The sequence below is a fragment of the Diadema antillarum genome, unplaced genomic scaffold (assembly GCF_040938485.1).
Source record: "Diadema antillarum isolate AM-2024a unplaced genomic scaffold, OU_Dant_1.0 seq00001157_RagTag, whole genome shotgun sequence".
Lineage (NCBI taxonomy): Eukaryota > Metazoa > Echinodermata > Echinoidea > Diadematoida > Diadematidae > Diadema > Diadema antillarum.
In genome coordinates, this window is record NW_027271967.1 from 42,479 (window position 1) to 65,764 (window position 23,286).

The 23,286-nt window shown below is 38.0% G+C and overlaps 2 protein-coding genes across 2 annotated transcripts in view; one reads left to right on the top strand and one right to left on the bottom strand.

Moving 5' to 3' along the window:
• Window positions 1–7,013, bottom strand: part of LOC139744303 (ribosomal protein S6 kinase alpha-3-like) — a 44,002-nt gene extending 36,989 nt beyond the window's left edge. The window contains exons 1-2 of the mRNA XM_071654751.1: window positions 6,823–7,013; window positions 3,243–3,284 (exon numbers count right to left, since the gene is read on the bottom strand). Of these exons, the coding sequence (XP_071510852.1) occupies window positions 3,243–3,284; window positions 6,823–6,882 (102 nt within the window). The 5' untranslated portion in view covers window positions 6,883–7,013. The remainder of the gene's footprint in view (window positions 1–3,242; window positions 3,285–6,822) is intronic.
• A 7,517-nt stretch (window positions 7,014–14,530) lies between these two features.
• LOC139744304 (eukaryotic translation initiation factor 1A, Y-chromosomal-like) lies at window positions 14,531–22,436 on the top strand. The gene is made up of 5 exons (XM_071654752.1): window positions 14,531–14,694; window positions 17,523–17,606; window positions 18,422–18,525; window positions 19,230–19,466; window positions 21,204–22,436. Exons 1-5 carry the CDS (start codon window positions 14,679–14,681, stop codon window positions 21,207–21,209), a joined length of 447 nt encoding a protein of 148 aa, XP_071510853.1. The 5' UTR covers window positions 14,531–14,678; the 3' UTR covers window positions 21,210–22,436.
• Window positions 22,437–23,286: the final 850 nt, after the last annotated feature.

Sequence of the window (23,286 nt, forward strand, 5' to 3'; positions counted from 1 at the left end):
CATCAAGCTATAAAGCACAGTATGCAAGAAGCGATCTTTAAACCTTAATCAAAGAATCTATTCTGGAATAAAATTCTTTGATCCATTCTGGACAAAATTCTTATAGATACCATACATTCAAAGGAAGGTTTTGCATTAAAAAAAAACAAGGAAAAGTAGAAATTACGCGGTGCGTAATATATGTCCCCGCCGGAAGTAGCATTTTGTAGCAATATGTGCAATATAGGTAAAAAATCAAGGTCAAAGGTCAAAGAAGTCAAAGGTCAAAATTCTGTGTAAAAGTTTTGAAGCCCTCACCTAGTGCCATCACATAAAGCAAACGGAATCGAAATCGGGTTAGAAATGGCGAAGGAGTAGCATTTTGTGGCAAAATGTACAATATAGGTCAAAAATCAAGGTCAAAGGTCAAAGAAGGCAAAGGTCAAAATTCTGTGTAGAAGTTTTGAAGCCCTCACCTAGTGCCATCACATAAAGCAAACGGAATCGAAATCGGGTTAGAAATGGCGAAGGAGTAGCATTTTCTAGCAAAATGTACAATATAGGTCAAAAATCAAGGTCAAAGGTCAAAGAAGGCAAAGGTCAAAATTCTGTGTAGAAGTTTTGAAGCCCTCACCTAGTGCCATCACATAAAGCAAACGGAATCGAAATCGGGTTAGAAATGGCGAAGGAGTAGCATTTTGTAGCAAAATGTACAATATAGGTCAAAAATCAAGGTCAAAGGTCAAAGAAGTCAAAGGTCAAAATTCTGTGTAGAAGTTTTGAAGCCCTCACCTAGTGCCATCATATAAAGCAAACGGAATCGAAATCGGGTTAGAAATGGCGAAGGAGTAGCATTTTGTAGCAAAATGTACAATATAGGTCAAAGGTCAAGGTCAAAGGTCACGACTGGAATTCTGTGTAGAAGTTTCAAAGCTCCCATGTAGTGCTATCATATAAAGCAAACAGAATCAAAATTGGCTCATAAATGACAGAGAAGTAGCAAATTGAAGATTTTGATCACACACGGACGCACACACGGACACACGGACGGACACACGGACGGACACACGTACGGACACACGTACGGAGCCCGTTTCATAGTCCCCTGCTCGAACTCGTTCGGCGGGGACAAAAAGAGGATTAAACACATGCATGTTGGGGGGGGGGGGAGGAGAAGGAAAGGGGGAGGGAGGGGATTAAACAAGGTCCTTTAAGCTGCATGACAGCATGATACCTTCCTATTTTCCCAAACCATCTTCGCCATGATATCAACCCCATTCCACCACTTCCCCTCTAAGCTTCCTGTGGCACAGGCTCTATCCGACCATTGTTTTCCCCTCTTTCACATCCTGTCAGGATACCAACCTACAGTGACACTGCTGATTTGGGCTAAAGAGAGAGCACGCTAGCACCAGACTCTCCCTCGTACTGTGCAATTTACCCTTTCCTGTTGTGTCTACAAACTGTGATCACATTTCCCTACTCATCTTCACTACACTAAAAAAATACTCCTTGATCACCATACCTCCTTACATCACGTATATTATTACAAAAAAACAACAACAGGTATATTATTTACCGTAAATAAAACCAACCAAACAAATGAGAATAATTCCTGATTTGTAATTCAACATGGCAAAATTTGTGTTTCTGGAGCTTGGCACTGAAGTAGAGTTTTTATCATTTGAACAAACCCAAAATTTAGTATCAAAACCACCCTTTTGTGCAGAAGCATAGAACACATTATTCATTGGTTGCCTTTCTCTATTTGTTTGGGTGCCCTTGCAAAATCACATTATTATGATCTTCAATGTCAACAGCATTCAATGTAGCAGAAAAAATCTTTACAGAGTACTTTAATGTATTTCAAAATGTCCCTTCGTTATTGCACTGTCAACCACATTTTGGCATAGAAGCTTGCCTGAGCAATTTCAAAACAACACAGCGCAGAAAATGTTGATAGGACACTAATTTGGCATCACCAGTGGGTACTCAGGTGCCATGTGGATGAGAGCTAATAACCCATGCTGTTTATATTTGGCTGTCAGGCAGAATGCTTTCCATACAAATACCCATCATAAATTGGATGCCTCCGTATCTCCTGGTGACGCAAATCACAACTACAATGGCTTCTCTTCTGAGGGGAAGCCATTAAATGGTTATTAAGTCAGGTTCACTTCAGACACAATTCCCATCAGGTGATCCCTCACATGACACTGTGTACTGCACTGGTAAGCCCGGGCCTGGTGTCGGTAATGGGGGAGCTTGCAATGATGCATGGTTAATGCTCAGATACCAGGCCCCATGGGAAAATTAATTGGAAGGAAATCCACAGGCTGAGATCACAGGGAGAGTGTGACACAGGAGTGGCAAACTGAAGTATTTGCTTAGCCTACCTGTGGTGGTGGTGGGGGGGGGGGGGGGGGGGGGGGGGACAAGTCCTCACCAACAACCTATCAAGGGAAACATATCCTGCTTTGCATGGTACCTTGTTTTATCCACAACATCTGACACAGTCTACTACTGGTTAAGAGTATTTAACAGGGTTCCAATGCAGTCAGCTACAGCAAACACATGAAGATCACTGAATACAATGTTCATTTACAAGCCTTAAATCAATCATTTCACTCCACTTTGATTTCTTTATTTGTATGGAAAGATTCAACACAGCTTTCCTCCAGCATTTTTTTGGTTAGGCTGGACTGCATGCTCCATTAAGAGGGTACAGTTGTATGTGGCTGTAAGATTTAGCCAATGTTTCAAAGACTACACAGGTAGGCCTACACCTTTTTAAAACCAATTAACACTATCAGCAAAAGGCATTAAACTGTCCAACATTCATGATCATGTGCTTTAATACCATGAGGTATACAGTTTCTAACATTACAATACTTTTCATATTATTGCTGAGTAATCCCGAGGTAACTGGGAGCTTGCCAAAATCTGAGAGGTCAAATTCTTGGCGGTGCAGAAACTCTCAGTCATCAGTCGCCTATGTGTAAAGGGACTGCATTTGTGTTCACTTTTTTTTTCCCCTGATGCAGCACAAAAGTTTTTTTCTAAACAATTCTAAATGCTATTTGAGGTAATATAATATACAGCCAGCAGTTGGCTTTGTTACCATACTAATATTGTCAATACTACCACGTCTCATCAAAGCAAAAAATACAATACTCTAATTTAATACTGTCTGTGTGTGCACAATGCATCCCTTATTGTTTTGTTTCTTAGGTAACCATGACGACAGATGGTATAATACTTACATGACTGTTACTGACGTCCAGCATTTCTTCATGGCTCTTTCCCTGCAAAAGGAACAAAAAAAGACAGCAACGTATTTGTAAAACAGCCTGCATTGTTGAGCACTTGTAAATAAACAAAGAACTAAAATCAGCAGCAGCTCACAAACATGGTTGTGTGGTGGATCCAAACAATCAAAGATGACTGCATACTTGTCGAAATTTTTGTGGTTTATTAACCCGTTGAGGACAAGTCCCGATTATACTCCGGCAGGTGTCTGTGGGAAATGAGTGTTGTAGCAAAATAAGCCTGTCCTCAACCGGTTAACACACAAAATCTGACACACATATGTATGTACTTGGATTCAATGAATGCCGAATGATATGTGAAATACTCAGCAACAGTTTGTGGAAAATCAGGCTATCCATTCAACAATATATCATGTTACAATAGTAGAATGATACCAAAAAGAACTCATACAAATTCCCTTTTTTATGGGCAGCCTGTGAAGGGTATCTATGACCTACAATATGCAGCTCCTTTAGTAGGCATGGAAAACTGCAGTGTATATGTCTCTAGTATCTCAGTAATAGATCAAGGAACTTTGTATTTTTCATGCAACAAGAAAAAATAATAATGCAGCTCTACTGAGATAAAAAACAAATATAAAGAAAAAAATTTTCACTCCAGAAATAAAGACATTATTATCAAAATGAAGAAGGTAATTTGCAACAGTCCCTCTTATCTTTTTCCCCCTTAGACCTACTACAGCAGGCATATATTCACTCATTACTCCAAGCTACGTATGAACCAATAGCTGCTGTGTATGCAGCCGGACAGCTAGTACAGAATACACAATGACAGTGTGGATATTGTCACAGCCCTGAGCTGAGCAGCCTGTCCACAGGGGAGGCTGCCATTTCAAACAGGTGGCCTCAAAGATTGAAGGTGTGACTGTGTTTATGTGATGGAATTACTCACAGCAGACTTTTAAAGACCAGCGAAAAGACGGATGTCTGTAGTTATAGCACACAATAAATATCATCAATATCAAATCCCACATTGCAATCATACAATGAAGTCTTTTTTTACTTGTTGTTTGGTGAATATCTGCTGCTTTGCCTTTGTATAAACAGTGAATGGTTAACCCGCTCATTACGATCATCTCAAAAAGCTGCTGACACCATTTATAATCAAGCTGTTGATAAGAAAGAAACTTCTTCTACATGTAGGTCAATTCTGCTTCATATCTTCTCTACTGCTCTTTAAGGGTGCACATGTTCTGCTGAGCCCTTCACTAGGTGTTGATTCTGTTCTCTAGTGAACAGTGAAGTGGGGTTCTATGTGAAGTGCATACTATAGCTGTAGGCTCTCTCACACAAGGGACTTCTATTTCATGCCATATGTTAGATTTGGGAATCCATCAGAGAAAAGAGGGAGAGGGAACACAAAAAATATAATCTTAAAAAATACAGGTCTTTGTGTCAAATCTGTCGGATAATATTTAAGCAGTCATCCTGCATTTTATCATTTTGAGATGATTATTTTTGTTTGCTTTTTACACCCTGAGGGGATTTAGTACATCGAGTGATTTTGTAACAAAGCTTAAACTTATTTTTCTTTTCAAAAAGAAGTTACTGATGCTGTAACACATACAGTTGAACCTCTCATATCCGGACAAGTCAGGACCGGGGCTCATCCGGATAAGGGATTTGGCCGGATACGGGAGACTCGATGCTTTATACATGTACATACATGCACATGTACTGATGTAGCCCATTGTAGTACCACATGTAGTGATGTGTATACTGCAACCTTTTCATTGTTACACTCGGGAACAGACCCCAAAATAGAGGTTCGTGTTTGCAAGAATGAAATCATTTTCTTTTATAAATTCTTAGGATGATTTACCTAAATAATTATTAAGAAATGTATCAAGTATATGTAATTCATGTGTGTTTGTGTAGGAGTTCTCAAGGAGTTGGGAATCCCCCTTTCCTCCCGTAATTATAAAAAAAAAAAAAATCACGGCGAGATTGCGTCCGTATAATAGAGAGATCCGGATAAAGGGAGGCCGGATAAGAGAGGTTCAACTGTATGCCTCTTTTATACTGAATTGGGTGAGCACACTCCTGTAAAGATTTCAGTCATTTTGACAGATATTTTGTTAGTCAAGGATGAATTGAAGTTGAACAAGATTGTCAATAACTTTATTCAATTTCCAATTACAGGTTCAATTCATTTAAATACAAAATGTGCATGTGTTCTGAAACTCACAAAGGACATTGATATTTTAGTAATTATATTGTACATTCTCATTCAGAAGAAAAGATGAGTTTTGCATAAAAACCAAGGAAGGGAAAAAAATCATGGTCCACTATGATACTTGGGTGACATACTATCAACATATTTCATGATGAAGATAAAACTAAAAGAATGATGATCATTACTGTTTCTGTTTAGACAAATATCAACATTCACATACATATTTAGTAGGGCCTACCATTCAACAGCTGATTTTTTTTTTTTTTTTTTGAATTCATCTTTTTTTTTTCGTGATCACATCAACATACTGGAAAAGGAGGCAAGTACATAGGCCCTAATGTGGTTTGCCCAAAATCACATCAAACTTTTAAATACCACTTGGTAGTTGGACACACACACATTGTACCATGGAAATATGGTTATTATAATACCAGTAATATCCCTGGATGATATGCACAGCTGCCAACAGCTTTTCGCTCCATTGGTAATAAAATTTACCAACAAGCTCTAGACCCCCTATCCTTGAAATTCTGTGTAATACAGCAATGAATGTTCCAAGAGTGTCAAGCTTGGTCTAGTTCCAGGTAATCCAAGTGGATAAAGACATTATGTGCTCAGTATTGAAGTAGGGATCTAATTAATGGCGACACACATTCTTCCGTTTCCCTTGATCACTTTTTCCAATCAATCCAACATTTACAATAGTAAAAAAATACTGGTACATTGATATTTGACTTTAATACGATAAGTTGGGTTTTTTTAAAACAATAATTTGATTTTTAAGAAGATACCAGCTAGCGGTTCCAACCCTGAAGTAACTCTTCCATTTGCATTTCTCCTTTTTGAGGTTTATTAGGTTAACTGTAGACAGTTCTACTATTTTTTGAAGAATTTATTTGCACTGTCATAGTACTATACTAGACTCTAGTTAGGCAAAATTGTTCTAGGTCAACTGTGTAATTGTGTATATGGCCACATTTGGTAGCGGGCAAGCAGACCGAGACACTAACTGTTAGTGATTTTACGTGTAGTCATGGCAGTACAAGCTAGTTAAAAAATGGTCCCACATCAAATGTTGATTCTGCACGTACAGCAGAAGCATTATTACTGGAGTGGTCGTGCAACTCCTGGTACCGACAGGTAGGTAGCACTCAAACTCTGCCCTGGGTTGGCTGGCTGGTGAGCCGATGAGGATGAGGTACGCTAAACACAACGGTGATCCCGTTTTCCGGTGTAGGTTTATACACATTCCACAGGCCACAATGACCCACCAAACCAAAATAGCGAACTCTTTAACATGCACCTTCTAAATTAGAAAAATAATATGAAATATCATACCTCCGCAAGCTGCTTGACTGGCACTTTTTGCCACGGGTCCGCTAGCTGGTGTAGCGGCATCTTGGAATGGAGTCCTAGGAAAATTTTGTGAGATGGTATTTACGTCCGGGGAGAAGGTGGTGTCAACGACTTTTCGGGTTATGATTTCACATGCATGGCACCGATCACACACACCGTTATAATAGGCTGACTTTCTGCCTATCTATATCGCTCTCGCTAGCTAATGCCCGTGCTTGCCGTGCCGATCTCGCTCTCTTCGGCCTGGTAGCGCGCTGACTGGTATCACACCCGTAGCCTCTTCACTCACTGCGCTCCACAAAATGGACGACTTATGCATGGTTTGTGGGGACAAAAGGTGGCGGTATACTAGTATCTCTTTCGAAACAGAGGAGAATCACAAGAGCACTGCTATCTGCTTCTCGACTACTAACTTGTTACATCAAAAATGCCCGAAGCTAACAAAAGACGTGAAATAACAGTTTGTGTGCAAAAGCAAACAAACAAACAAACAAAAACGAAACAAAATAATAAAACAAACAAACAAACAAGCCAAAACCATTTTGCCTTGAGAGTTTCTGGTTAAAACTACTGTTGGCAGAGGGGACTCCAAAATAGTACTTGTCACGTCTTTTGAAGATACCGAGACCCATAGTTTTAACCAGAAGCTATATATTTCTTTTATATTTGGGATCAAAAATTTAAACAAAGAAGGAGAAAATATGAGGCAAGAATTGGTGGATGCGATGTTACGAAGGGTATGAAGCAGGGTGCGATTACATTATGTCACAACTAATTGTTTTTATTTGTGCCATTTTATTTTCATTAAATTGATTTCGTTTCCCAAGTTTCCCAACTTGTTGTGAACAGCCAAATGACATTGTTTGTGAAGTCAAGTCAGAATTGAGTGAGTTTCAGTCTGTCACTGTTAATGAGATAGAAAAGCTTATTAAGAACTCACCTAACAAATCATGTGAACTTGATCCAATCCCAACAGATTTGGTTAAGAAGTGTGGCAGAGTTTTAGCACCCGTTATCACAAGAATCATAAATGCTAGCCTGAGATTAGGTGTAGTTCCACAGGTGTGTAAAAAAGCAGTTGTTCATCCAACTTTGAAAAAAGCAGGCTTAGATCAGGAGTGTCTAAAAAATTACCGCCCAATTTCAAATTTACCTTATTTAAGTAAATTGCTTGAAAAGGTTGTTTTCTCACAACTGACAACGTATCTGCAAGATAATGAATTGCTTGATTCATTTCAATCTGCGTACAAGCCTGGTCATAGTGTAGAAACACAGTTAGTCAACATCAGATATTGTGTTCAGAGAATTAGATGGTGGTAACATCACTGCTCTTATCATGCTTGATATGAGCTCAGCTTTTGACACAGTCGATCATGCTATTCTGATTCAACGATTGAGATATTTGGGCATCAAAGGAACTGTTCTTGATTGGTTTATATCCTACTATATGTGATCGATCTCATTATGTCAGAATTGGTGATTCTATTACCTCTTGTAAAACTATAACAAAGTTTGGTGTACCCCAGGGTTCTGTTGGAGGCCCGCTGCTTTTTTCTCTGTATATGCAACCAATTAGTGAAGTATTTCGCAAGCATTGTATTAGTTATTATTGTTATGCGGACGATATACAACTTTATTTGTCTTTTAAACCCACTGTGTCTTCATTGTCATCCGCCATCGCAAAACTCGAAGCATGTTTGCAAGACCTGAAAATCTGGCTTACATTCAATGGCCTTAAACTAAATGATAATAAATCTGAGTTTCTGTTATTGGGATCAAAGCATATGTTAAGCAAAGTTGATTATCAGTCATGTGGATTGTCATGTCAACATTGGTAGCACTGCCACTTGCATTACTCCGTCGAAAACAGCCCGTAATTTAGGTGTCATATTTGATCAGGAAATGTCATTTCGAAGTCATCTGTACTCATATTCAGCGGAATGTTCGATATCAGTTGCGTAATTTAAGTTTCATAAGGAAATATTTGTCTAAATTTGCAGCTGAGATACTTATTCATGCTTTGAGTTCTTCTCGGTTGGATTTTTCGAATTCATTATTGTGTAATCTTCCAAAAAAAGATGTCACAAAACTTCAACGGTTGCAAAATTCTGCTGCCCGATTGTCAAATTTTACTAATAAGTTTGATTCCATGTCACCAGTTCTCCGTTCCTTACATTGGTTACCTGTAGAAAAAAGGATTATTTTCAAGATTCTGTTATTAGTACATCATTCAGTTCATTCTTTTTCCCCCATATACATAAGTAATTCTGTTCAAAAATACAATCCGACACGAAGGCTACGTTCATCATCAGATACATTCTTACTCCAAACACCCAGAGTAAAACATGGGTATAGTGATCGTGCTTTTTCCGTTATGGGACCAAAATTGTGGAATCAGTTACCTCTTCAGTTAAGGGAACTGTCATCTACAGAGTCATTCAAATCCAAACTTAAAACTTATCTGTTCCTTTCATACTGAGGACTGTAATTGATGTATGCCATTAATATTGGATCAATATTGTATTTTTAATTGGTATATGTTGTATTCTTTATTTGGTATATATTTGTTTTTGTTTACCATTTTCTTCTTTGTTGAAATGTTTGAATATGTATATGCATGTAAATATATGATATCTTTTCATTTTTGAAGCGCCATGAGCACTGAAAAGTGGACCTGTCCGCTATACAAGTAAAGCTATTATTATTATTATTATTCGTGACCGACGAAGCAGCGCGTAACGTCAGAATTGCTTTGTGATATCACAATTGTTTTGATTGTTAGAAATTGTTGTATATATACATTTCACATTGACATTCGAAACAGCGAGTGATGTCAGAATTTATTTGTGATATCACAATTGCCTTGCAACGTCATTTCATAAATAGTACAAGACTAAAATGGAAATGCCGTCAAAAGCAGAGACGTCATTTTATCCAAAATATTATAATGTTTAGCATGAAGCAGTATTGAATATATTGTAGTTGATTCATAGGAGACTCTCTCAATTTCCTATAAAGGTACATATTCTTACCACCTCCTCCACTGCCCAATAATAATTATGATTTTGAAAAAATCTATCTCAAACTACCATTGCGGTAGTCTGAATTATTTTTGAAGGTCGGAGTGACTCAACATATACATGTAGTACTAAAAACATGTTTTTACTTCTGAAAAGGTCGCTTAAAAATACATGTACAGTTTGTATATAATTTCTTATCGCTGCATGTAGGCCTATGAAAACAGTATTTCCATAATAAGGTAAACCCGATATCTTTTGTGAGTTCAGGTATAGCACACTCCTTTTTTTGGCACATTTTTGAATACTTTAAAAAAAATGATGAATTAGATTAGCATCATTCACTAATAATTATTGATTGATTGATTGATTGATTGATTTCATTTCTGAATTTCTTTTTCAAACATAGATGTAATACAAAGTCAACTGAAAGAATTGATAGAGTACAATTATATTGTTCAAATCTAACAATTGAAGCAGATATGACTGATTCAAAATAAAATGTCCGACATTATTCCATAACAATGAAAAATGAAAACGAGCAGGTGTTATTTTATGCATTTATGCAAATTATATACCTGCCGTTCAAAAGACAAATTAAGCAACTTTAAATATAACAGATATACATGCAAGGAGACCATGATTATTTATAAGCAAACGCTTGACGAGGGTAATGGCTTCGGAAATATTGTCCAAACAATACGACATATCAAGTGGATGTATACTCAAGTCACCAATCACTATAGGTGGAGATGAAGAGAGAGAATCTTTGTCCCTACATTAGTCGTTTTTTCCTCGTTTTCAGTGTTTGTGAGATCGTGTGTGTGTGGGTGGGGGGGGGGGGGTGGGGTGGATGGGTGGGAGGGGCATTATCTTTTGTTTTAGCTAGAATATCGTACAAAAATACATAAGTTATAGGTCCTACCGGCTACGTGAAATGCCCGCATGTTCAAATTATTCGAGTATTGTTGCCAAATCTTGAGAACAGACAGACAGAACTGTTAGGACTTTAAAGCAAAGTTGAATGTGAGATAAGAAGGTTATCGTAGTTTCAGCGTTTGTTATGTGCTTAAAAAGTCAAGATTTCGCTGTCATCGTTTCACAAGTCTCACATTATAAATATATATATATATTTATATAGATATATATTTATAATACTAGTAATACAAATCTTCGCCAAATTTCCCCTATTTTGAGGTGAAATAAAAGAGAAAAACTAGTATCCATCACATCAATGGTTATTATTCATTGTTTGTGCATGTCTTCCCGATCGATATGGTTACCTTTTGAATATTGTGGCATCAGAATTGATGCAGAGCTACCAAGTCTCACGCATTCTGCGTGAGACTCAAGCATTTAGGGGCCATCTCACGATCTCACGCATGACACCAATTTTTCTCACGCATCGGGCGAAGTCTGCAACTTGGGCCTATAATAATGAGCATATAGCTCAAAAGATTAAAGTGATAGTTGCAATTGAAGGTATATTTCCCTTTTGTCTTTCAAAATAAGTAAAAAATAATCACTTAAGTATGCACCTGATCGCACCATCAAGAGCTAAAAATTGAAAAAGATCCCTACCGTGGGAGGCCACAGGGGGGAAAAACCCCTCCCACACCCTCGCTCGCGCACATTCGCATGCCGAGATGCCGAGTCATGAAAATCTCACTCATAAATTTTTTTTGAACTTGGCATCCCTGTTGATGACATGAGAAGTATAATGATATCAAGGATGAGATTTATAATCTTGCTTATAGAGAGAGATACGCACACACACACACACACACACACACACACGTTTTATACGAGGGAATCAAGTCATGGAAACTAACTCCTAAACTACATCTCATTTATGAGAAGATGAATCTTTTTAAAAGGTGTCTGATATAGCTGGCATATTATGAGGATCATCATCTTTATGATTATTGTAACCAATCTTTACACTTTGATGGTCATAATACATTTAGAATTATAATCATGAAAGTTATAAAGATAAGGATGAATGCATAATAATGATGATGATGATGACGACGACGATGATGATAATAACAATAATAATGATGATGATGATAATAACAATGATAATGATGATAATGATAATAATGATAATGATAATGACAATAATAATAATAATAATAATAATAATAATAATAATAATAATGATAATAATGATAATAATAATAATAATAATAATAATAATAATAATAATAATTATTATTATTATTATTATTATTATAAGAAGAAGAAGAAGAGGAAAAAGAAGAAGAAGAGAGAAATGATAAACATTCCCCTAAGACTTGAATAGATTGAATAAGGGGTATCAGGGGCGACTCCAGAAACTCCGGTAAAGGGGAGGCGCCTTTACAAAATTATCTCATTTTATTTCTTTTGTTTTAACAAAAAATATAGAGGGGGCGCGCGCCCATCAGTGCGCCCCGGGCCCCTCTTGATCCGCCACTGGGTCTGGGGTCATGTCATCTCTCGCCTCTCGGGGTATTTGTCCATGTTATGAAGCGTCCTTGAATAATGATGATAATGATAATTATCGAGGGTATTCATAATGCCCTTTTTAGCACTCAGTCAGAGTGCTCAAATGGCATGAAGGAGAATGAAAGCCAATATATCCTGTAAAAAAGAGAAACAAGTCAAGTTGAAAAAAAAATGGACAATCCGTTGAAAAGTTATGAGCATTAAAGGTTAGGTGAAGCCATAGAATGGACGAGAAGACTGTATACGTAGTATGGAAAATCACTCAAAGAAAACGTAAGGAAAACGCAACATATTTCCACTTAGCGTTACCTCTTTCAGAAAGCAGGGGAATATACCCTTGATATAATGTCATTAACAAGTCGAAGGAATGTACACTACTCATTTAAAAAAAAAAATTTTTTTAATTCTCTATATCGTTTATCCATTTTTTATTGTTGTGACGAATAATGTCACGAACTGAAGTTTTCTGGAATACACGGCTGCACTGGAACTTTAAAATTCATACATGTATACAGATTCTTTGAAAGGATTGTCCGATTTTCCTTAAACTTCACTGATGTGTTCTATCGCTCAATTCACTCAATTTCTGTTTAATTCCCCTTTGAAACTATTAAAGGTTATAGTAAAGGCTAGATTCTGACTGATGATTGACATAATTATCTGCTTTGTGTCGCTATGGCTATTAAATGGAGGAACAATAATTGTCCCGGTTATGACATCTGAAAACACCATACATCACTTTATGTAGGCCTATATAATTATGTGCAAAGTGGCATACAAGGAAGGTTGGTTGAGGGAACATCATGATTATAAGGAAGAGTTTACAATGCAGGTGTGATAAATGCATTTCCCTTTATCCAATTTTTCTTTTCTCCATAGCTATACATTTACACCATCTGTTTCCTTTCCTTACCCACAATATAAACGTTTGGTGCCTTTTTAAACGACGACACTGGATTTTGGAAAGGACGTATACATCAATCCACGGTAGCTTTGAGGCCTACCAATAGCGGGCCTCGAATCACATCAACCGTATGTTGCATAATTATCTATCTTTTCGTATATATTACACATCTGTAAATTATCTACATTTATTAAATTGCACTATAGGCCTATAGGGCCTACCACTCATGTTTGGATATTCTAACAGAGCAGGTATTTTTTTTAACCTATGTACAATCATGTTAAAAAACAACAACAATTAATCAAATTCAAATCTTCATTCAATTCAATTCATTTCAAATCTAATTCAATTTCAAATATCTATTTCAAATACAATAATATAAGAATCAATATATTTCAAAGTGTATATGAACATACATTTGAAGACGGGGAGAATTAGGATAATCTAATTCATAAATCTATATATCAACTATACATTCGATTTAATCTGATCGAATATAATTCAATTTGAATTTATTTAAATCTTATTTCATTTCATTTCGTAATATATAAGGTCCCTTTGACTCCATTTTTATTTTTTGCTCCACTGGCCCGCTTTTTAATTAGATAGGCTGTTTTCAGTAACTTTACAGTTTTTTTTTCTAATTCTGATTTCATCTCAAGACAAAGACATGATGTAGATTATTACGGTATTACTTTATATGAAATCCTTGCCGGAAGCAAAATCCATGAGAGCAATAAGACTTAAAACCTCACAAAGTTATGGAGAATACTTCTATCGAACATAAAATTACAACCAATGCTGGTGACTTGCAGATTTATTCGTATGTTGGCAGTTTCCCTATATTTTCCATAAAATATGAGCGCATGCATCACCCAGGAAATCCATGCCCACAATACCGAGCAAACTTTTCTTGCGCAATGAAAGCATGATATTGCTGTTAGCCATACGTTGTAGTTATTAAATATCCAACTGATTGAGCATGGTCTTTACATTAATAGAGCGTCAAACCTCAGGCTTTGAGAGTCAAAGATGACGAATTTCCATTGTAACGCAGAAACGCGCGCAATACCAGTCAACACTCACGTGTGCTCACTAGTGCACTGCATGCAATGTGTATTGTGTCTGATCAATGACTGCCTTGGTGTAATCATGGTGTTGTAGCTACATGGTGTGATACAACGCGCAACCAGTATTGCTAGCTACACGGGTACTCGTTTGCGTACGCACACATACGGAAATCCATTCATTCTATCCGCTCTAGCTAGCTACTTACGAGCTACGGACAGTTACTGCGTGTTTCCGTAGGTCTCTACCTAGGCTACGCATTGTGAGGTTATTTGACAGAAATAAAACGTCAAACTCTGGTTAACACCCTGAGACTTTGCTTCCAAGTTTGATCAGTTGTTTTACGACAAATACACACTATGCCCAAAAACAAAGGTAAGCGTTTGTTACAATAGTTCGAAGATAATGTCGTGAATGTGGCAGAGGTCTGGTTAGGAACAGTTTGCATTTTGCTTATCGATGCCTGTGATGATGGCACAATTATACTAACGTTAGATCTGGTCTGGTTTCTAGTAAATTTACTGTCTGATGAGTAAAATTTTACCAATTTACTTGCAGTAGATAGTAAAATATACAGTAGTACAGTACTTCCAGACATATTGTATGATTATGATTTAACTCTCCGTCATAAAATAGGTACTTCTTCACGTAGAATCTATGTGAATCGAACGTGCCATATTGAATGTGTTCACGTCGCGTTGGGAAACTCATTCTCACGTCCTAACAAGTTACAGAGAATCTCTAAACGTTACAGAGACTGTGCGCTACAGTACTGTAGTGTCAGTAGATAATTAACAGTGGTCGGTGGTGTAGTACTAGTAGTAGGCACGCTTGGATCTGGGGCCGGATGGGGATCGTAAAGTTACCAGGGCTTAGTTCACACAAAAAGGTATCGCCATTGGTAGCCCCGGAGACCCGCCGCTCTGCGGCGGGGTCCTGGCGGCTACCCCGCAGTTTCGTTCAAGTGAGAATCACGAACAACTCCCTATTGCCACATATACGGCAAATTCACAAATAAACCATGGCTAAATGTCCATCATAAACACAGTGACAATATAAAATGAAATATACACTACCCCATTGCCTTGGTCCTTCTCACCATTTATCTGGAAACTGAATAATTTTCCACATTTTTTAGGAGTAGGTGGTCTGCCCTAGTGGAGAGCTTTGCTGCTATTTTGAACGTGTATATCCATCAGTATGCATCTACGCATGCGTAAACAATGACGTCAACGTTACGGACGCAAAAGGATATGAATAATGCATCATCGCACGGTGAATATGCATCATGTAGCGAGTAATACAGCTGTCAATGCACTGCACTGAATGCATTGTGTGCGCATGTGCAAGTGATTGTGAGTTTTAGTGAGCATCGGTGAGCTGAAGATATTTGCCTTATAAGACAGCATTTTCTGCATCATAAGCAATGAAATGCATCAAACAGTCGCCGATGTGAATCATTTAGGTTTAGTCCACCCATGTAAGTATTCCCAGTAGTTTTTGTTGAAAAATTAAGGAAATACAGCGCCGGAACGGCACCCGATTGGTACAACATTAAAATATCGAGGCCAAAACGGCGCAGCCCCAACACTGTACGTTGTACGTTGGGGCTGCTGGTCGCAGTTACGCCATTGGGGGCATTGTGGTGGTACAATACTACTTTCACAGTGTGCTACCTGTACCACCTGCAAGTTGCGTACGTGTTGTTGAGTCACGGAATTGTAATCATTTATCATGTTTATTACTACATTAGAATCTAATTTTTTTATGGTAGGCCCTAATGTGAATGATATGAGTTTATGACCGACGTCGTTAACGTTAAATGAGTTTATGACATGGCATGTGCCGCCATGTATCATGTTTGAATTTTTTGTGTGTTTCACCTATTGTAAATGCAATCTCTATATCAGTTCGGGAAACCCACTCACAAGGGGGGCCCCTCCTTATAAGTAACCCGTCCCCCTTATAAGTAACCCCGTCCCCCTTATAAGTAACCCCCGGGGCACCCCTTATATGGAGTCTCCACGCTTTTTTGCAATGCAACGCGAAAATGAAAGGACTTCGGCAATTCGCTTGATTATGTCCATAAAGCTTCACAAGTTTCCTAGTTACTCACGAAATTTGAGCAAAATCGGTTTGAGGCATCATATCTAAAATCATGGATTTAAATGCCATGTCAAACGACCCATGCGAATGCTGAAATGCGAGCGATTACTGGCGTGAGTGTCGCCAGGCGCGGCGGCGCGGCAATGCTTGAGTGCAGACGTGGCGACTGAGTCAGTCGCCACGTCTGCACTCAAGCATTGCCGCGCCGCCGCGCCTGGCGACACTCACGCCAGTAATCGCTCGCATTTCAGCATTCGCATGGGTCGTTTGACATGGCATTTAAATCCATGATTTTAGATATGATGCCTCAAACCGATTTTGCTCAAATTTCGTGAGTAACTAGGAAACTTGTGAAGCTTTATGGACATAATCAAGCGAATTGCCGCAGTCCTTTCATTTTCGCGTTGCATTGCAAAAAAGCGTGGAGACTCCTTATAAGGGGTGCCCCGGGGGTTACTTATAAGGGGGACGGGGTTACTTATAAGGGGGACGGGTTACTTATAAGGAGGGGCCCCCCTTGTGAGTGGGTTTCCCGAACTGATATGTAATCTACTACTACATGTACTAGTACTACTACCCGTACAAGTTGGGTAAATTACATTCTTAATGTAGGCCTACAATTTCAGTGTTCTGTGAACTTATTATTGTTTCATTTAGAAGGGTTGATTCAGTGTACTCTAGTGCATTGATAATTGCATGTAAATGGATGTATGGACAGTCATTCCGTTCCAGACTTTACACTACACTACTATACCAGTCTGTAGTGTGTGTACCGGTACTGTGTGTACTGCTGAAGTAATTTGAATCATAAATGTCCAGAGTAAAAATCTGCGGAAGTTCTTTATACAAGCAGTGAATTTGTTTTAGTCGTCTGATATCTTCTTGCTTTGATAGAATGTTTATTTATGAGACCCCTTAGCCTGAAAAACAAAACAAAACAAATATGACTTTTCATACAGCCTGCACAGAAAAATATTCCTTACAACCATGTGAATAATTGATACCGGTTACCGACATTTAAATGTAGGAGGATTCTATTTCAAGTGTACATTTTCCATTCATTTATGCTTATGTACTCTTTTCTTTCTGTTTCCAAGGAAAGGGAGGTAAAAACAGGAGGAGGGGAAAGAATGAGAATGAATCAGAGAAGCGTGAGCTGGTGTTCAAGGAGGATGGTCAAGGTAAGGAGGCACACCCCCCCCCCCCCCCCCCCCCCCAAAAAAAAAAGTATCAAAAAGAAACATTGTTAAATCTTCAGGTTTGTAACATTTGATATCAAGAACTGTGTTTAAAGAATGATGGTGGTATTGATAATGCTTGAGCTCAACATGTCCAAAATACTGATTTAGTATCTTCTTGCATTCTGTTCCCTGTCCACTAGGCTTGAAGAGAGTGACAAGATGCTTGGTCAATAAATACTTAAAATTCAATGGCCTGTATTCAAATTCCCAAAGTACTCTACATAGCTACAGTTTGTATAGATGTAAAACTATTAAGCAATAACTAATTGCATGTAAGTGATGGTCAGTCTTTGTCCCCAAAGGCGAGTACACAAGAACTGCTCGGTGCCATCCAGGTATGAAACCAATGCTGATACTGAGGTTCTGGATTTGTGTACAATTCCATGCACACTTATGCATAAATCTCTGACTGGAAAAAAAAAAGCATTAAAAAATGTAGATAAAAATAGATAAATACCCCCAACAAATCATTTCCAAGCTGTATCTTACAGCTAATGTAAAAATTTAATGGTAGAAATACTGATTGCTTGCCTTCTCTTTGCCATACCACAGGTACAAATTTGTACACATGTAAGCCTGACATTTGACAAATATTTGGGAAAGTCATTCTTTCATGGTCAAGTTGATAATAAAATGTCTAACAGTGAAAAGTTCTGAAAATTTCAGGTGCAATGCAGCAATTTGATGTCCTCTTTCCTTGCAATCATTTGTGCATTTTGAATATTATAGCCTTTCATTTTCTATGATATCTGCAGAATATGCACAGGTCATCAAAATGCTTGGAAATGGCAGATTAGAGGCATTGTGCTTCGATGGAAAGAAAAGATTGTGCCACATCAGAGGGAAATTAAGAAAGAAGGTAAGACGAAGTTCACATCAGAGAGAAATTAAGAAAAAAAAGTAAGACTAAGTTGACATCAAGGCCTCATGATTAAAAAGAAAAAAAAATAGCTAAAATCTGGAAACTTGGAGGAAGTGCATGTATAGCTTCTGGCAAAGAAATATCAGTGCTGTGTCACACATTTGGTGTAACGACATAACTGAAACTTTAATTTTGTGGTTCTTTTATAAATGTCAAAATTGAGGACATAATTCATTATGAGTCCAGGGTGGTCCACAACTTGAAATTTGAACATGTTGCAAGCTCAGAATCTGAGAATATTGCAGAAATTGAATATGCGCGGAGCGCACACAATGAGTATGTAGTACGCAATATTTTGCTGCTTATCTCTCTTCGTGCTGCTTACATTCAATGTTCTCTCTCATGTTTTGCACACAAATGTACCAGTTAGTTTGATGTTTCTTATGGTATGCACATGTTTTGCACATTTTTGAATACTTTTACTTTGAGCTTGTTGCAAATTCTTGAGGATGTTGCATAGCATGTTGCTGGCTTTTGAGGATGTTGCACAAGAATTTTAGCATGTTGCAGCGACATGCTAAAACCCCTCGTGGACCAACCTGGAGTCACACTCAGAGCAACTGGTAGTTGCAAAATTTATAGTGCAGTCAATTGTAAGCTGAGCAGGCTCATTTAGTGACCTGTGTTTTGTTGCAACTCAGGTATGGATCAACCAGGGTGACATCATCCTCATTGGTCTCCGTGACTACCAGGATGAGAAAGCCGATGTCATCCTCAAGTACAATGTGGACGAGGCCAGGAACCTCAAGATGTATGGCGAGCTGCCTGAGACGGCCAAGATCAACGAGTCTGTCACATTTGGCCAGGAGAACGAGGACGATGATGTGGCGTTCGATGACCAAGGCTTTGATGATGAAATAGGGGACGACATTGCAGGAGTGAGTGTATTTGCAATGTGTTTTTTCTCATGTGGTAACATCAGCGATAATGTGGGGTCTAATTAGTCCTGATCATTTGTTAACGTGTGTATAGAACCAATTTGTAGTGAGTGTATTCGAAAGTAGGATGCACTTTCGGATAAGGCTAAATTCATTCTTTGCAAGACTTCTGTTCTGTTGCACTGAAGGACCCAGTAATAATAGGAGGTACAGAGAAGAGATATTGAATGATCTCTAGTGTAAAAACATAACTATTAGAGCCAGAAACTTGTCTTGGATATTGAGCCCAGACCTATCCTGACACCCACATGCCCATACAACTTAACCCTAAAAAGACTGGGCTATTTTGGTAGCTCGAAAGACTGGGGGGGGGGGGGCCTAAAGGGCCCCCCCTTAAGATCTCGGCCATGGATCGCGCGATCGCCGCGGAAATTTGCACAATGGTAGTGTGCGATGTAATCTAAAAGATTGTATATTTAAATTTTCCAAAATAGTCTTCTTTTATTTTATTTTGATTAATTATGCTAATTTATGAGAGAAATCAGACTTTTTTATCTAAATCAGTAAATAAAGCTCCAAAAGTGCTCATTTTTGGTCTAGATATTCTTTGTAGCATTCTTAGCAAATGTACTTGAAAAAAAATTCGGTATCAAAATTAATTTCTTATTTATTTTATTGTTTTATGAATTTCTTATGTATTTCTTTGTTTTTTCGACCTTTTGTTTTTTTTTGTTTTTTTTCAGCAAAATTTGTAGCAGGCCCTTTTTGAAGCATAATACTACTAAAACAAATTGATTTTAGCCATTGAGAGTAAAAATAAGCATATTTATATGAACCATGTGATAAAACTCAATTTGTATTGACTTTGTACACAAAATCACATTTTTGAGCCATTTTCGGTCTCACGTGCATGTACAAAAAGTTATGTAACTTCAGAACCCTACCCCCGGGCATCACAAATTTGGTGTCAAAATGTGCGGAAAACTCGAAAGAAAAAAGTCATAGAGCATCGCGGCGAGAGCATTGCGTGTTGCTGAGTAATCGCGCGAAATGTCGAGGGGGGGGCCTTTTAGGCCCCCCCCCCCAGTCTTTTTAGGGTTAAGGTATCACAGCTCCTCCATTGTCACTATATATCTTAGTTGATGAATCATCGGAAGTGTAATTAATAATAATATTAACTTCTTGGCACACAAATTAGTGAAGGTTGAAGGCATAGCATCTTTATTTTCTTTTATGTCATCGTTGAGTGTCTTTGGATTTCATATTAGCATCTTGCAAAATTCTGTTTAGATTTTGTGAGCATGGCTATTTAATACACTGTGGGCAAGGACGATTTAAATAAATGCTGTGATGTTTCAGATTGAAATAATAATAGATAGCCAACAAGTTGCATGACAAAAAATTCATTCGTAGAGTGTACCTAATGTGCCTCATGGTGAATTAATATCCCTCTGATCTTCTACTACGTAAGTGGTATTTTATGTGTACGTGAAATAATTCCCCCCCCTCATTTTTTTTTAAAATGAACATAGCATTGTTGATGCTTATTGACACCTTAGAATATTTATGAGTGTGTACTGCAGCATCTGTTCATGGCATAATGATACAATGTGGGAGATTCCACATAGCTTTCACACCAATTGAAACGAGTAATCTGTTGTAATTGACCTGATTTTCACCAGAAATACTCCACTACTGGTTTGCTGATTTTGCTTTTCTCTTCTCTCCATATAACAGATATAGCAGTGTCAGATGCCAGGACAGCCAAGATGGTAGGAATGCGTGCCTCGATCTCAAGACTTGTGCAATGTGATTTTCCCTGTGGGACTACCTGCTACTATAAAGGGCCTGTACACTTAACAAAAGAGAGCCTTCTTAGACTGAGATGAACCCAAGACTGTGCTCCATTGAAGTGTGGTGTCACATATCAAAGAAGTTTAGTTGCATTTCATGAAAGCCAGAATGAGTGAAAACATATTTTAGAATACACATGCGAGGTATTCACCTGTATAACCATTGTGGAGACAAGGCGTAACAATACTCACATAGTGACCAGATAACCAATGTGTTGACATTTCCAGAGTAGAATTCCATCACTGACCATATGCTGTGCTGAATATTTGTGTATTTTCAGGCTCTGTAGGCCCCATCCAGTAATGGAATGTGTAGCAAATTATTTAAGGATGAATTGCATCTAAGGTAATATTGAAAGGAAAATTTTAGGAAGTTTTAGAAAAATTGTTCGCTGAATCACATTGCACAAGTCAGCCAGCGGAATTTGAAGACCATGTTCTGCCAAAGACATTGTATGTCATCTGAAACAAACAAGACACTGAACTTTTCTGCAGGAGTCCAAAAAAAAAAAATGTTTTGACTTCACAAATTTGCATGCCTACAGTAAAACACAAATTAGAGCCATGCATGTAGCCTGAGAAGTATATGCCTGCATGCGCGCCATGGAGGAGCTAAACAATCGATCAACATGTCTATTGGTTGGAGCCTTCTGAAGGGAGATGTGGATGTCGCGTGAAGATCATTATTGGGGACGAGGTGGATTCTCTCCGATGCAGTGAAGCCAGCAGCATGTGAAAGTTCTGTGTCGTTTTCTTCCACTGATGATGCCACAAATATGTTAGCATGTGGGGACTTGATACGGCAGTCCTTTATTCTACTGAGATGACTGTTGTCGACCTCGCCAAGCAAAACTGTAATAAAATTTTTAAAAATCAGAATTATAATGGAGAATAAATTGGTATGTTGGTGAAACCCTTTTAATTTATTTTGTGTGACAAGGTTGAAGTTACTTCGCGAATAAGAATATAAACCTCATCTTCTTGAAATATAAGCCATGTTGAATATACAAAACTTTTTGAAATGCCTTTGACAAAATCTGAATGACTGCTGGCAATGTAATCAACTTTCCTCTGACTTCAGTCAACAAATTGTACACCAAAGTATGAAAAGTTCAGTTGACATTGTTACGAATTTGCCCATGTAATCACTTAACAATGTGGTCTTCATGTTTTATGATCATGTGTGTGCGATCACACGTGCACGATCGCGAATGTTTATAAACACCACCAGTTACGTAATCTCCTTTTGAGTCAGTCGTTTTGAACCGCAGCCTTACACACTTCGCCCAGGTTGAGTTTAATGTTATGAATATATTAAGCTGGGCGTGCCAACATCAAAACTGCAGACATACAAACAAACAAATGCAGGGTTTGGGGAATCAAAGAATAATAAATCCATTTTTTCTTTTCCCAGAATGTCATCATATTTGCAAAGTAAAATCAAGTTTGCACTTTCTCCTTTCTTTGTGGATCTGCTGTCAGTGAAACACAGGAGACTTTAGTACAATTGTCTTTGAAGTGCACAAAAAGTAGCAGGCGCTAGGTGTATTTAACTGAAAAATATAAACGAGAATGTCTGCAAAAAGGAAATTGTCCTGCTGTGAGAATTGATGAGTAATTGTTATGTGCTATGTAAATCACAATTATTATCATAATTTTAATGTTGATATTAAGAATGAGGTGCAAGAGGCTCATAGGATGATGCTTACTGGAGCTGAAGAAAAAACACTTCGACTGAAGCACCTCTTAAAAACTGTCAAGTTGAACCAGTGTCGCTGATTGAATATTTCTGCTTGTACCATTAGAAAGCCAAACCTCAGTCTTCACTTCCGGCCTGTGTGCTGCTCTGCTCTCCAAATTGGCAACTTAATGCATAATGTTTCTATGTCTTGTATCACCATTTTCATGTCATTTCATACTTTTCTCTACATGCACATGCGTGTATGCAATTATTTTCATTATATATT

Coding starts and splice junctions, on each gene's coding strand:
- LOC139744304 (XM_071654752.1), top strand. Junction 17,607..18,421: donor GTTCAAGGAGGATGGTCAAG/GTAAGGAGGCAC, acceptor TGATATCTGCAG/AATATGCACAGGTCATCAAA. Junction 18,526..19,229: donor GAGGGAAATTAAGAAAGAAG/GTAAGACGAAGT, acceptor GTTGCAACTCAG/GTATGGATCAACCAGGGTGA.